Genomic DNA, 16,135 nt, shown 5'->3' with positions numbered 1-16,135 from the left:
AAACAAAATCTCTCAAGTGACCTTTAAAAGGCCATCATCATTAAGGTGGCTTTCTCCTTTCCTAGGTTCCTCTGGTAGCTATTCTTATCATTCTGCTAGGCTTGCCTACACTAGTTAGACTAGCGATGCAGGGAATGCATTCAACCTTGGCCTCTATTATAGTCACAATTTTCTCTTTAAAAAATGCAAGGGGAGGTGTGGGGGCATGAAGGTCATTGTGCTCACAGATAAGCATTAGGGAAACCAGGAATGTTAAACACACAGGGTTGTCCCCTCAAAAGGAGGGATGTATAACTTGTTATCAGCACAGAGGGCTGGGGAAGGACGTGGTTAATAGCCTGGTGACCTTTGTGCTGTCTGTGTGGTTGAGACCACAGTGGATTCTCCTCCAGACCCTTATCATGAGCTCATCAATCTATAGGACCTATCTTTATGGAATGTGTCACTTGTACTTTACAAATCATTCTGATGTAGTCAGGTCATGGGCTTTAATATGCACACAGGATTAAGTTAATTGTCAATAGGAAAGTTTTCACCAAATTGGGCTGTGCTTAAATATGCCTGAAATAAACTACTCAGGGTCAAATTCCCAAAGTTTGAACCACACCAGCCGCTTAGTCATGCTGAAGCAAACTACCTCTTGCATTCCACAGATCACTGAGAGCCGGATGAAATAAGAAAGACAGTGGGAGATATGAAAGGAATTTGTCATAGATAGAAATAATAAGAAAAAACTAATTTGAAATCTGGAAGTAAAAAACATAATAGATCAAATAAACTCTGTGGAAATTATCAGCAAGAATGGATAGCGGGGGACAGAACATCTAAGCATCTAAACATGAAGACAAAGTGGAAAAAGTGAAGCAACCCAACAGGGACAAAGGTACATTAATGAGCAGGCTCCAAAGGAAATTCCAAGATACATATGATACTCTGAAAAGGCCAAATTTATTGGATTATAGGCATAGAAAAAAGAGAAGAAACTCATGTATAAAGACATGGAAAGTGTTTTTCAAATGAATCAAACAGAAAATATCCCAAATTTAGGGAAAGAGTTGCCAGTCCAGATAGAGAAGACATTCAGAACACCGCACAGACAGATCAGAAAGAGACTCCTCTCTCCATACTATAATTAAAATAGTAGGGACTGGAGAGATAGTTCGGCAGTTTGTCAGCATTTCCTGTTCTCCTAAAGGAGTCAAGTTTGGTTGCCAGCACCCAACTAAGGTGGCTCTCCAGTGCCTGTAACCTTGGTTCTGGGAGATTCAATGCCCTGTCAGACACCTGCCACGTGTGGCATACACTCACACAGACACACGGGTACACACAAAAACAAACCTGAAAAAAATTCAGACACTAAACATACAGAATAAAGTATACTGAATTTCTTGATTTATGTGTCTTCTTTGGAGTACCTGTGGAACTCAGGAAGCTAAAAAAAAAAGGTGAGGGTTCTTAATGGGTGAGGGTATAGTAGAATACATACAATAGAAATGGGTGAGGGTATAGTAGAATACATACAATAGAAATGGGTGAGGGTATAGTAGAATACATACAATAGAAATGGGTGAGGGTATAGTAGAATACATACAATAGAAATGGGTGAGGGTATAGTAGAATACATACAATAGAAAATAGAGAGGGAGAAATACTGGAAGTTAAAGATTTAAGCAGTGATGAGGTAGAGGTACAGGGTGAGAAAGGGGTGGGGAGTTTGTTAACCAAAACTAAGGACATAAGGAAAGCCCTTATACACACACACATATGCACGCATACACATATATGTGTGAGAAATGTGTGTGTGTGTGTGTGTGTGTGTGTGTGTGTGTGTGTGTGTGTATAAGCTTTGATCACTGGTATCCAGCATGGGTGGAAAATACTTCCCTCAGAGATGTGGGTTATATAAACAAAGACTCAGTTCCAGACATAGGATCAGGGCCAGAAAGGCCCCAGAGGTCTCCAAAACAACAGAAGCTATTGCTATCCCTCTTGGCTACTGACCATAACAAGACAGTAAGACCCTGTTGCTTAAGACAGAATATATTTTGGTTGCAGGACAGAATATATTTTGGTTGCAGAACATAAAGACATCCAGCTGGAACGGAACTAAAACCTTCCTCCCTGCTGGCTAGATTTCCTAGTGCCAGGGGGTACTAAGCAGGCTGCCGGGGATGACAGGTCACTAGAGGTGCCCAGTGATAAACCCTGCATGCTGCAAAACCAACTTGCCAGTCAAGATATGCAATAACAACACAAAGGTTATGGGGGTAACCAACCTTTATTGGATTGGATGTGGAGCCTGTTCCAAAGGAGAGAATCTGTGCCAGGTACTGTAAACTGGAGGAACCTACTACTGTTACCTTGATAAATGGATATGTCAAACTCTCTTCTAAGTATTTGTGTTTATACACATAGTTTAGATCTGTCTTCGGCCTCGACTAGAGAAGGTTCTCTCTGTAGTGGGCAGCTGTTAATGCAGAGACTCATGTTTGGTCCAAGTATTGAGAGTAAGTGACTACTGAATGGCCAGTCCTAAATAAGATATCTATTTCAACACAGACACACAGACACACACACACTAATGTATAAAGGAAAAATGATCACTTTTTAATTCTGTGCATATGTTAAATATCATTTATATGAATAGGTGTTTTGCCTGCATGTATGTCTGTGCACCACATGTATGCAGTGCCATAGAGTTTGGAAGAGGGCATCAGATCCCCTGGGGCTGGAGTTACAGTTTCAAGGAGCCTTGGCGGGTCCTGGGAATCAAATCCAGGTTCTCTGGAAGAGAAGTGTGTGTGCATACACATGCCTGTGTGAGTCTATGTGCACCATATCTATACAAGAGACCACGGAGGCCAAAAGAGGGTATCATATCTAAACCCTGGTCCTCTACAAAAGCAGAGAGTACACTTCACTGCTGAGCCACGTCTCCAGCCCCAACATTCAATTTTTGAACAAACAGGTGAGGAAATGTCTTTACTGGTACAGTGTAGTGTGCAGCCTGAAAGTCTTTACAGTAAGTTTGTAGTGTCCTAACTTAGGAAGCTGAAGTGCCCTGGTGACCCCGAATGTATTGCATGTCACTGGTTATCTGTCCTGAAGATCAAGAGCAGAGCCCTGTGCTTGGGGGAGGCAATGAGACCTGTGGCGAAGCGAGCAAACCCTGTCATTCCTGCAGACTCCAGCTTCCTAAGGTCTGGTCTCACATGAAAATGGTTGTCCTCACGGTAGCGTGAGGAATATAGCTAACGTATGGTGTTCCATACCACTCTCTCCTCAGATTCTGGATTCTGATTATAAATGCTCGAGTCTGAGATTATGAAAAAATAAGATACGAACAAGGAGCTCGTCTGGAAGTAGAAAAGGGACTAACCAGTAAATGGGGATGTCTCTGGTAAAGGTACGGCCCGGTCCTGGGCAATTACTTAGCTTCTCGCAGCCTCTTTATGTTGGATTCCATTTGTCGTTCCTATGTGGGCTGACAAATTAGGCCTTGCCTCCACCTGCCTGCTTAAGTCTGAAAGCATCTCTCGTGGGGTGACCATGGGGCTTTCGGCCACGCGAGGGCAGCATTCTCCCTCCCAGGCTCTCTCGATCCCTCCTGCAACCCCCAGTGCAACCTAAACAGAACAAACGCCGGTGGGGGCTCCCCTCTCCACTACGATCAGATTGCCTTTAAGAAGCAGTTTCTCAGAACCGCACGAACTAGCAGGGGTCAGCCGACATTCTCGCGATGTCCCCACCGGAAGTGGGTGGCGGTAGGAACTCGGAGTTCTCGCGAGAGCCCGGCGGGAAGTGGGTGGCGGCCCGGCCGGAGCTGAGCGCATCACTGCTCGGCTTTCGCTTGCTCCAGCGGCTGTAGCCATTGCCTCCGGCGCTGTTCCTTGAGCGCTCGCCTCGCCGCGGTCTTTCCAGCCCGGAGCTCGCGCGCTCGGCCTCCCGCTGTCCGGCGGTTCCTGTCCCGGCATCCGGAGCCGCCGTTCCGGTCCTCGGTCGGTCCGCCGTTAGGCCGCGCCTCAGGCCCTGTTCGTGGCGACGCCGGCAGGTGATGCCCAATACAGCCATGAAGAAAAAGGTGCTGCTGATGGGGAAGAGCGGGTCGGGGAAGACCAGCATGAGGTCGATCATCTTTGCGAATTATATCGCGCGCGACACCAGGCGCCTGGGCGCCACCATCGACGTGGAGCACTCCCACGTTCGATTCCTGGGGAACCTGGTGCTGAATCTGTGGGACTGTGGCGGCCAGGACACCTTTATGGAAAATTACTTCACCAGCCAGCGGGACAACATCTTCCGTAACGTGGAGGTTCTGATATACGTGTTTGACGTGGAGAGCCGCGAACTGGAAAAAGACATGCATTATTACCAGTCGTGTCTGGAAGCCATCCTCCAGAATTCACCTGACGCCAAAATCTTCTGCCTAGTGCACAAAATGGATCTGGTTCAGGAAGATCAACGTGACCTGATTTTTAAAGAGCGAGAGGAAGACCTGAGGCGTTTGTCTCGCCCGCTGGAGTGCGCTTGTTTTCGAACGTCCATCTGGGATGAGACGCTCTACAAAGCCTGGTCCAGCATCGTCTATCAGCTGATCCCCAACGTTCAGCAGCTGGAGATGAACCTCAGGAATTTCGCCCAGATTATTGAGGCTGATGAAGTTCTGCTGTTCGAGAGAGCTACGTTCTTGGTGATTTCCCACTACCAGTGCAAAGAGCAGCGAGATGTGCACCGCTTTGAGAAGATCAGCAACATCATCAAGCAGTTCAAGCTAAGCTGCAGTAAATTGGCCGCTTCTTTCCAGAGCATGGAAGTGAGGAATTCTAACTTCGCTGCCTTCATCGACATCTTCACATCAAACACGTATGTGATGGTGGTCATGTCAGATCCATCCATCCCTTCTGCAGCTACTCTGATCAACATTCGTAATGCCAGGAAACACTTTGAGAAGCTAGAGAGAGTAGATGGCCCCAAGCACAGCCTCCTCATGCGTTGAGTAATGCCAAATGCTCTTTAGTAAAATGCTGAATTACCTTTCTTTTCTTTGCATCCCCTGTTTTTGATATTCATGTCGTGTGCTTAAAAGTGAGCTTTGAAACGTGTGCTTAGGTTCCCATATCTTCCCTATTCTTTGCATTGGACGCTATTTACTCAGCTACCCAGTAGAGCTTCAAGACGGCCTTTATGAAAAGTTGGTGTGGTGTAACACTAAAGTAGGGGATTTGTGTGCGTGTTCTGGTTACCTGGTTATGATAGATAAGAATATTAAAGTAGTTATCTTCTGTATTATCAGATTACAAAGGTGGGATGTTACTATTTTATCAGCAAGATATTAAAATGTATTTCTAAGTCCTCGGTTTCAATCATGAATAAACATTTATTAGCAATTTAAAATGTTGTTTGAAATAATTTGAAGGTCCTTAATAGTAAAGATTCTGATTATCCACAAATATTGTTTAGCTGGCAAACTTCCCGTTTTCCTAGTTGGGCCTCCATCACTCTGGCAGTGCTTTGTAGCAGCTGTAGCTGTGGGACTGGAGTGGTTAAGAGCACTGTCTGCTCTTCCAGAATACTTGAGTTCAATTCGCAGGACTCGGAGCACCAACATGGCAGTTTACATCCATCCGTAACTCCAGTTCTGGGGGATCCAACACCATCTTCTGACCTCTGCCATCACCAGGCACAAACAGCCATTTTTAATTAATTAAAAATTGTATTAAAGGACTAGGTATTTATATAATGTAGCTCAACTGGTGTATGAGTTGCCTAGCAATGCACAAGATCCTGGGTCCAGATACCAGCAGCACATAAAAACGGGGTTGTGTTGCATGCCTATAATCCCAGGTGAAGGCAGGATTGCGAGTTCAAGGTCATCAAGTCTGAGACTAGTTAGTGAAAACATGAGGACCCCACACCCCCCCGACTCACCCCACCCCCTCCCTGCCAACCCAAGATGTTCTCAGGCTAGGGATAGAGCTCAACGGTAAAGTACTTGTCTAGCTGATGAAGCCCTGGATTCAAATCCCAGTTCTGACCCTTTACTTTTAAATTGAGCAAAGGCATTTCACTGTGCCTTTTCCCTTGTTTGTGGGCCCAATAAGAATACAACAGAACTGCCAAAAGTTTAACAGGGGAACATACAGAATAGTGCACCTTGTTAGCCTTGACCACTGGGCCCTTCCTCTAATTATAGCATGTGACACTGGCTAAGCTTGAACCCTTTCAATGCCATGTATTTTAATTTATCCTCACAACCTGAGAGATGGTTACTTCTATCACTAATACATGAGGAAACTGGTACAACCTTACAGCAGCATTCTTTCTGACCAGACCTTCCTATAGACCCCTCTACCACTACTGAAGAAAAGTTGTTTTAAAGAACAAAAAATAAAAACCTAGCTTTTGCTAAACGTCAGCTTATTCCCTGTAATCCCAGTATTCAGGAGGCTAAAGTAGGATGATAAATTTAAGCACAGCCTGGGTTATAGTCTTACCTCAAAGGAAAAAAAAAAACATTCCTGTCATTTTAGGTACAGATTAGTCCATGTTAATTCCAAATTTACAAACTGAAGAAACCAAGACCCCAGAATTAGTATTTTGCCATTTGTATTTATCTGGAAATTAAATGATACTGACCAGCAAATCACTTACTTGGTGAGGAGCCACTCTGACATTACTAATATGCATTGACCATATAAGGTATGGTAAAAACAATACAGATATAAACTGCCCCACGCCAGTTCTAGTAATAGCTTAAAGGCTAAGCTTAAGTAGTCTCTTAGAGCAGAGACTTCCGATCAACCTGGACCTTCTTATTTTACAAATGAGGCAGTACATGTGATAGGGCTTTAAAGTTTCTAAGCTTTTTACATTATTTACTAAACACTAGCAGTAGGTGTGATGACAGGTTCCCTACCTACTAAACTTATGGTTTAGTAGAAACTGGGCCTGGTGTCACCACCTTATATAATCCCAGCACTTAGAGGCAAGCAGAAGGACCAGTCACTCACTTAGGCCACCCTGGTCTACACAGGGAGTTCCAGGCCAGCCAGGACTACATAGAAATAGAACAAACAACAAAAACCTGTTGTAGTAAATCTAGATTCTAGGGAGTAAATGCCAGTAACAAAATACTCTTACCTGTATCACCAAGCCTTTCAAATTATTTTGACCAAGTTGTACTTTTATATGTGGTAAATCAGTGGTGTGTTCAAGGCATAATTCTTTTTGAAATAAAGAGAATTCCAGACAGGTGGTAAAACACTGAATATTTATTCTAGACAGTAGTATGTAGAACACATTTAATAAATAATTCTTAGGGTGCAGACAGTTTCCACTTAAGAGCATGGACTCGCAGGCTCTCAGTGAATAAAGGAAAAGGTGATCTTTAGAGAACCAGGTATTGAACTTCATACTGTCTTCACACATTAAACAAAATGTCTTGAACACATTTTCTTTTAATGCACTAAGACAGAAATAAGTTTCTTTTATACAGGTCTCAAGAATTCCTGTTTATACATTATATAAAACAGAAGTAATACCTTATAGCTGAGAATAAGTCAAGGATTCAAAATGCTTGTTTAGTATATTTTGTTCAGCTTAATCCCTGCCCTCCAAATGGTCTGTAACTTCTCAAACTGTTCTTTATCCCACTTGGGAACATTTTTCATGCTCAGCAACATTACATGCTTGCCCTCTTTAAACATTTAATTTTCAGGGGCTGGGAGTGCATCCTTAGGGTTCATAGGTTTGATCCCACCTCCACCATAATAATTGAGACATACTTGCATCTAAAGTTTTACTTAATATAGAAGTCCATTTGCACAGTTTTTTTAATCTCTGTGAAGAAAACAAGGTATACTCTGTAACCGGGGGTGGAGGGGGTGGGGGGACTACTTATTTACCCCTTCTTTTATTCTGTCATAGAGGCACAAAAAATTCCAATACTTAAGTATCTGCACCAATGAAGTGTGACCCATGGGATATGTGTTTATGTGTGTTTGTATGCACATGCATTACCCCACAGACATCTACATAGGTTACAAAGGTAGGGATCTAAGTTTATATATAAATGTTGTGACCAGAGATCACGTACAATTTGGGGGAAGTGTCTAATGAAGATACTAAGTGAAAGCTAGGCAAACATCTGTAGTTCCAGCACTTGGGAGGCTGAGGCAGGACTGCTGTGAGACTAACCTGAACAAAATAGCAAGAGCCCATCTCACAACCAAAACAAAACACAACCAAAGTTAAACAACACACTTCAAAAAAGGCTCAGACCATGGTTCTGGGGAGAACAAATTAAGACTTCAAGGTGGAAATGTGATTTGTTCTGAGCTTTGTTTTCCAGACAAAAGTCTCACTGTGCAGCCCTGGATGTCCTGGAACTATGTAGACTAGACTCAGAGATCTGATTGCCTCTGCCTGCTGAGTGCTGGGATTAGAGGTTTGTGTAGGTTTTGTTTTTTTTGTTTTGTTTTGTTTTGTTTTTGGTTTATCGAGACAAGGGTATCTCTGTGTAGCCCTGGCTGTTCTGAAACTCGCTGTGTATACTTGTCTGGCCTGTAATTCTGAGATCTGCCTGTCTCTGCCCCCAAGTGCCAAAGGATTAAAGGCATTTACCACCATGCCTAGCTCAAAAGTGTTTATTAATTAGAGGATTTAATGTTGTATTGAGCTTTAAAAGGAACTATAACTGACTAGAGAGATGTTTACTCTGGAGATTCAAGTTCAAGTCCTAGCAATTACATGGAAGCTAATAACAGCCTGTAACTCAAGTCCCAGGGGATCTGATTCCTGCTGCAGGCCTCCCTGGGGACAAGACACTAAAGTGGTATACAGACAGACATGCAGGCAAACATCCACACACATGGAAACAGAATTTAAAAAATAACTAACTGGTATGATTAAAGGTTATTAAATTTTTCAAGTCAAAATAAAGAACTGAGGTGAGCTAGAAGAGCAAGGGAAGTACTCCAGAAGATCCCAGGGGAAGAAAGAAGAAGATTCTAAGTAGAGCTGTCTTTAAATTAGAACCCTATTCTAGAACTACAATAAATCATCAAGGGCTTCTAAGCAAGCACATGATCAAATTCCTTATTATCGTCTAAGGGAACTTCAGGAGATACAGGATGGAAAGATGCCAAAAGCATTAAGTTATAATCAGTTTGGGAAAACTAGAATAAAGATTTTGTTCATGGTGCTAAAATGGAAATAAGCATGTCAGGAACACTCAGCAGACCATAGGTAAATTTCAGTGACTCCTAAGTAAAATATATCCAGATATTTGATCTTTTGACTCTCATAATGAAGGGCTCCTAGAGCAATACACATATAATAGCATACCGTTTCTTAAAGGTACCTCAGGGCTAATATGAATCATACCCTCTCAGCAGAAAACTGTTGAACATGAAAAGACATGAGCCCACTCAACATTTGGCAGTGGCAGGCCTTGCCCTTCTCTCCCATTCCCTCTGCCTTGCTAAAAAGTTTACATTCCTAAAGCTAATCACCAAGATCTATTTCCTTATTTGGCTACTTCCTCCTCCTGAGGCTGACTACTACCAAGGTCCAGCTATGGAAGTATTAAATCCAGCAATCAGAAGTCCCCTTTGGTTCACCTAATTAACATGCCCAACTAAAATATCTCATCCTAACACAGGTTCCCCCCACCTTAACTTTATAAACCACCACATACTTATCCACCATGTCTTTCACCTCTTTATGTCTCCAGAGGGACAAACACTTCCTCCCGGCTTCCCCTTGTTCTCTTCCTTCTCCCTCATACCCTACCTCCTTTACCACCGCATCCTAGCCCATTCTAACATAGTTCTCCCCTTTTCCTCCTCTTTAAAACTCGCCTCTGCAAGGTCATTTGCTGCTGTTTTCTGCCTGAATCAGAAAGCAGCCACTTTAACTTCCCCACTTAATAAAGGATCTCTCAATGAAAACAGGTGTTTTGGGTATGGTCAGTGCCTAAGCTAGGGTCCAGGAGGAAGCCCCCGCTATTCAGGAGTCTCATTCAGAACTCATAAATTACCAGAGAATCCTATCTGAGATTTCTAGGACCTATCTCAGATGACCCTGGTACAGCTGGGTCCTGCACTCCGCTCCAGCCTTTTACCTCCTAGCTTCAGTGCCAGCAGGCTAGGTACCCTGCTATCTCAACTATGAAGTTAAATAAGCATGCACATTAAACACTCGGCTTTGGCTCTGACAAGATGCTCCTCTTACCTAATATGCTACTCACAATTTAGATACTAGGTTGTCTGTAAAGCAGGCGACTGAATGACTTCCCTACAGTCCCTGCTTTGCTGTATTCGTGAGACCCAGGAGCTCTTACACGGTCCCTCTGCCACTCAGCCCATCTGCTTCCAGTACTCTTTCCTCCGGCCTCTCTCCTCTCTCGTTTCCTAGAGGACTTGTGGACAGGATTTAGACAGTTACAAACTGAGACAGTACAAGGAACTGAAGGCGATAAATCAACCTTTCAGCGCCTCTCTGCTCACGCTTTTTCAGGCACATGTATTCATTCCCTGGACGTTACAAACAAACCCTTTTCTGGGCCAGAAGCAGTGACAATAAGGCAAAGTGTACAAATGTCACAATTACTTAAATCCATGTTCATTTCTCTCAAATTATTTTTGGATATTCGGTAGGCATTAGGGAACTTTAATAGATTCTGATCAGGAACATAAAACTTGTTGCTTTCCCCCAAACACCCCATATCACCCATAGACAAGAGTAAACAGATTTGTTAATTTTTCATTTATATTTTTGTTAAATATAAACTAGGATTAAATTCTCAATCTATGTAGACAAAATAATACAGTTTGACAGTGTTCTTTAAATGTCCGGTCATCTTCTACCTTTCCCCTTTTCTCAATTCATTCTGTCCTGTCTTATCACATGTGTTTTATCCATCAACATCAGGCTGCAGGATCAGTATACTTGGAATTCATTAAGCCTGTTTACAATCTCACAAACTATCTAAATACATCACATTTCAAAAGACCTAAATGCCTAAAGACATTACAAGAAGCCGAAGTGCATCCGTAACTCCTTTGACCTTGGAAAGAGCGTCACACTTCCAGTGTCTCAATGAGCTGCAGCTGGATGGCAAGGCTTCAGTCTAAGTGCATCACAGCTAAATCAACTGGAAATTGCTTCATCATGTCAAATCAGAGATTCTCTTGCTTCAAGGCTCTTGAGATTTCTTCTTCTGCAAAATTGATTTTTTAAAGGAGGAAAATAAACATTACAAAGAAAGTGGAAACAATTCTAAGTAGTAGCAAATTTCTTGATTTCAAGAAGGCTCACTTTGTGCAAGACTCACTAATAAATAATAAATAAAATTACCATTTCTACTGAAATGCTTTTTCTCCAAAATTCTCCTAGAGTACTTTTCAAAAACCCAGTGTTTAATTATCATGGGAAAATCAAAGTGATAAGCAAGGAAGGTATATATTTGTTCTAAAATATTGAAATAGGGTTTAAATTATTTTTCTTTTAAAGATCTATTTATTTACTTATTATGTATATAGTGTTCTGTCTGCATGTCTGCCTGCAGGTCAGAAGAGGACACCAGATCTCACTACAGATAATTGTGAGCCACATTGTGGTTGCTGGGAATTGAACTCAGGACCTCTGAAAGAGCAGTCAGTGTTCTCAACCTCTGAGCCATCTCCCCAGCCCTTAATTCTTTATTATGCAACTTTTAAAACATGAAAATAGGAGAACTGTGATTAATAAAATGTGCTGAACACTTGGCTTCAATAACTTATTGCTACAGGTAGAACTCTGCCTACCCAGACACTATGATTATATTTTGAAAGACAGATTTGTCTGTCTCTCTCCATGGATATATATAATCATAGGGATTCTGAAAGTACCCATAAAGCAAGGGATCACTCCTCTTATCCTCGATGAAGGTATAAAGATTTTATTTATCATATTACCAACCATGATCATGCAACATTCACTTTATACTATATTTATGAAAAGGTAAGTGAACAGAAGAGATTAAAAATAGCCTGGGCTACTTGGTAAATTTGAGCTTGAACTATACAGTGAATCTGAGTTAGCCAGAGGTACGATGCTACTCTGTCTTAGAAAGGAAAAAAAAAGTTGAGAGAATGGTTCACCAAGGATGTACGCACAGGTCTGGGCAACTCTTACCTTTTAAGTTAGGAAGAAATTCCCTGAGACTACATGGTAATGTAGTCCTCAATTTTTGCTCCACCAGAGAAACTTTAGTTAATGGTGATACAGACTGTGTTCTTTCATCAAGGGACATGTGGGAAGATGGCTTTGTGTAGTCAGTAAACAAATCCTGAGTGCCCAAAAAACTATGGGTGTCATCTGCTTGCAGGTCTTTGGCTACAGGGCTCAATTCTACTTTGTGTTGTTCAAGTGTCTTGGGACTAGACAGGTGAGATTCTTTCCTTATTTTGTTAAGGGATTTCTTCAAAGCCTCATAACTACTGAGAATAGCCTGAAAACTGGAATCGACTTCTGGAGGAGCTTGTCTTTTTTCAACATCATCTGGAAAATCATCAGAATACACACAACTACTTGGATCCAGTCTAAAATTGCTCTCTGAATTAGTAGAGCTATTAAGACTTAGGTGGCCAGCTTCTTCTGGAAGAGTTTCATGTAATATTCCAAAACCACTCAGCCTCTGCAAAGGGTCCCATAACCGAGTTTTACATGTGGAAGGTTCACTGCAGGAAGCTTCTGAGTGGTCCAACAGTCGAACAGAGTCCTCTTCTCTTTTATCCATCACATCTATCCCACTGCCCACAGCAAGGGAAAACGCCGCCATCTGTCCGGTTTCTGAAAGTCTGGTTGCTGCACACTCTAACTCTTGCTCACAAAGCATTTTCTTATTTATCGAGTCTGACTCGTCCTGAGTTGGGGGTTCACTGATCTGATTTGTCACCAAAGGTTTTTGAGGTACACTTTTGAGCTGATCTGAAACAGCTTTTTCTTCAGGCAAATAGGACTGATCAAAGTCGGAAGAAAAAATAGCCATGCTTAGTTCCCTCTGATTCTTCAATGCCAGCGAAGACTCTGGAGACACTAGAATCGCATCTGAACTTCTGTCATCTTCAGTTTCAACAGCTTTTCTCCATGAGCTCCTAATTTCAGTTACTAATAAATGTAGTGGAAAAAAAAACATAATTTACTATTTACATATTCCCAAACACATGCAATGAAAATCTTCAATCTAGTGCTGAAAATAAAGCTACTGCCTCAGTCCAAGTTCCATACACATGCTGGCATGATGAGAAACCTTCATCTCCAAATGCCCCAAATCAAGTCAGTACATACAATAACAGCTGTTCCTAAAATACACTAACACCTCTAGGCGATACATGTGATTACATACATGAGAAATTTATTTTCTTGTCCATCCATATCAGAAGTGGGAGGAATTACTTTTTTTGATAAAGGATTAGCTATTAATCTAATCTCTGTTGACTATTTGATCTCCCACAACTCCTCAAATCTTCCATTGTAGCATGGAAATGGCTATTAACAATGTGTCAACAAATTAGCAAGGCTGTGTTAAATATAACTTTAAAAACAAACCAAAAAAAAAAAACAAAAAAAACAAAACACTGCAGGACCCTATTTACTTCACTGGGTGTCATCTGAAGAACACCAACCTAGGCTGTTTCACTTCAATATGAAGTATATCAGCAAAGAGGAAACTGTCTTAATCATTTAGCCCGCATGATCTACATTGGTTAAATAAAGAAATATGTATCAGACGTCTGCCTACCCAATTGTAAGTATTAGGGGAAACACTTGACACTATGATTATTTTTGCCAAAGGGTAAAAATCTATGCAAGCAGTGTGATGGTTGCATATGACCGCTGACTAAAAAACATAATCCCCGTACCCAATTTATTTATATAGACAGAGGGTGTGTGTGTGTGCACGTGTGTGTATGCGCGTACACATGCTATGATGCAGGTTTATTTATGTAGACAGAGGGTGTGTGTGTGTGCACATGTGTGTGTATGCACGTACACATGCTATGATGCAGGTATGAGTCAGAGCACAACTTCAGGGATTCATTCTCTCCTTTTACTATGTAAGAGATGGCTCAACTGGCCCCAGAATTTTTTTTCAAGTAAAATAAAATATTTTGCAGAAAAATAGCCAAGTAACACATTAAAACAAAACTAGAATACCAAGACTGAGTATGCTTCTGTGTAGGTACACTGAAGTCACAAGATTACTGAGGAATGACTGTTGTATGAACATGAGTGATCACACTGAATACTTCAATAAAATTTCATCATATCAGAATAAAAGTCATTGCCAACAAAACAAAAAATACAGAAACAGTCTTAGATCATTAGTCTGACAGTGGCAATGTCTTAGGAAGGGAAAACAGGACAGAAAGCATAACTTACGCCGGGTGGTGGTGACACATGCGTTTAATCCCAGCACTCGGGAGGCAGAGACAGGCCTGGTCTACAAGAGCTAGTTCCAGGACAGGCTCCAAAAGCTACAGAGAAACCCTGTCTCGTAAAACTAAAGGGGGAAAAAAAAAAGCATAACTTACTCAAGTTTTCTGGAGTTCGTGGAATTTGTTTCCTAGTTAAGAAAGGATTAGAAATTAGAGTGTCAATCAGCTCCTCCAATTTTATTTCTTTTCCTTCAGAGAACTGTGGCGAATCAGACAGAACTACTCTGGCAACCTGCAACAGAAAAGAAAAAGAAAATGACCAAGCCCAGACAAAAGTATGAAACAAAACTCCAGGAGGAACTGTGAGCACATCAAAGCCGGCAGTTCATCACTACAGATGACAGATTAGACAGTAAGGAAGCTCCCTGACATGCTGCAGATAGTCCAGGTACCATCATGATGCAAGATGAAACACAAACTAAATTTAACAAGGTGCAGTCATGAACGCCTTAACCCCAGCACTCAGGACACAGGCAGATAGATTTGAATTCAAGGTCAGCCTGTTCTACAGAGTAAGTTACAGGACAGCCAGAGAGAGCTACATAGTAAAACCCTGTGAGAGAGTGTGTGTTAGGGGAGGGAGAAAAGTTTTATACTCAGAAAGATTTTGGGTTTTGATTTTTGTTTTTTAAAACAGGGTTTCTTTGTGTTTTGGAACTTAGCTGTAATCCCAGCATTTCAGAGACAGAGACGGGAAAACCATCATCATGAATTCAAGGTTAGCTAGGGCTATGAAAAGATTCTGTCTCAAACCACTAAATAAATGAATATTCATTTTATTTTCAGTGTCACGAGATTTTAGGATTCTCTTCTTCTATCCCACCCTATTCCATTGTTAATATTTTTATTGTATTTTGGGGTTTTTTCTAATTTTTTTAAATTTATTTACTTTTATGTGTATGAATGTTTTTGCCTGCACACAAGTATATGTACCCTGTTGGATCCCCTCAAATTGGGGTTATGGGTGACTGAGTCAAAATGGGGATGCTAGAAATCAAACTTGGGTCCTCCGGACAAGCAACAAGTGATCTTAACCACTGGGCCATCTCTCAGGCCCATATTTTTTTATTTTGTTTTGCTTTTTGAGACATGTAGCCTAGGGTTGCATGGAACTCATTATTTAGCAGAGAATGACCTTGAATTCCTGAACTTTCTGTCTCCATTTCCCTAGAGCAATCTAAATTCTATTAAACTAAAAATATGCATTACTTTCCATAACTAGGGAATTCCATTTTTAAAAGAACTGATCATCTTTTTGGTGTAGTCAATAAAGAGAATCAACAGAATATTAGAAACTTAGAAGCATTTAGAAACCATGAATTTGGCCTCATGCTACAAATAGAATAGTTGGCATTAATTCCATTCTCTGATACTGTACAGTGCCTATTTAGTAGGGTCAGACTGACAAGGAGATGCTAAAACCAAATTAATGCAGTCTTTAATAAAGCCTATTTTTAAGTCACTTGGAAATAAACTGTCATATGCTAAGACTGCTTAATCAAATATTAATTCAAATAATGTTAAATTATAAAACAATCAAGACAGCAACAGTGAAAAGCCTGAGAATTTAATTTGTATAAACTGACCCGTGGGTACTGATCAAGTCACCTGACATAATAAAAAACATTGCTACAATGACCTGAGTTTGATTC

At 41.3% G+C, this 16,135-nt stretch overlaps 2 protein-coding genes across 2 annotated transcripts in view; one reads left to right on the top strand and one right to left on the bottom strand.

Annotated features, from left to right (window-relative positions):
* Positions 1-3,801: 3,801 nt before the first annotated feature.
* Rraga (Ras related GTP binding A) lies at positions 3,802-5,394 on the top strand. The gene has a single exon (XM_038333583.1). It carries the CDS (start codon positions 4,055-4,057, stop codon positions 4,994-4,996), a length of 942 nt encoding a protein of 313 aa, XP_038189511.1. The 5' UTR covers positions 3,802-4,054; the 3' UTR covers positions 4,997-5,394.
* Positions 5,395-7,256: 1,862 nt separating this feature from the next.
* Haus6 (HAUS augmin like complex subunit 6) overlaps positions 7,257-16,135 on the bottom strand; it is a 41,028-nt gene continuing 32,149 nt past the window's right edge. The window contains exons 15-17 of the mRNA XM_038333582.1: positions 14,580-14,715; positions 12,178-13,152; positions 7,257-11,221 (exon numbers count right to left, since the gene is read on the bottom strand). Of these exons, the coding sequence (XP_038189510.1) occupies positions 11,181-11,221; positions 12,178-13,152; positions 14,580-14,715 (1,152 nt within the window). The 3' untranslated portion in view covers positions 7,257-11,180. The remainder of the gene's footprint in view (positions 11,222-12,177; positions 13,153-14,579; positions 14,716-16,135) is intronic.

Source organism: Arvicola amphibius, chromosome 6 (genome assembly GCF_903992535.2).
Source record: "Arvicola amphibius chromosome 6, mArvAmp1.2, whole genome shotgun sequence".
NCBI lineage: Eukaryota > Metazoa > Chordata > Mammalia > Rodentia > Cricetidae > Arvicola > Arvicola amphibius.
This window is presented reverse-complemented; position numbering and strand designations above follow the sequence as displayed.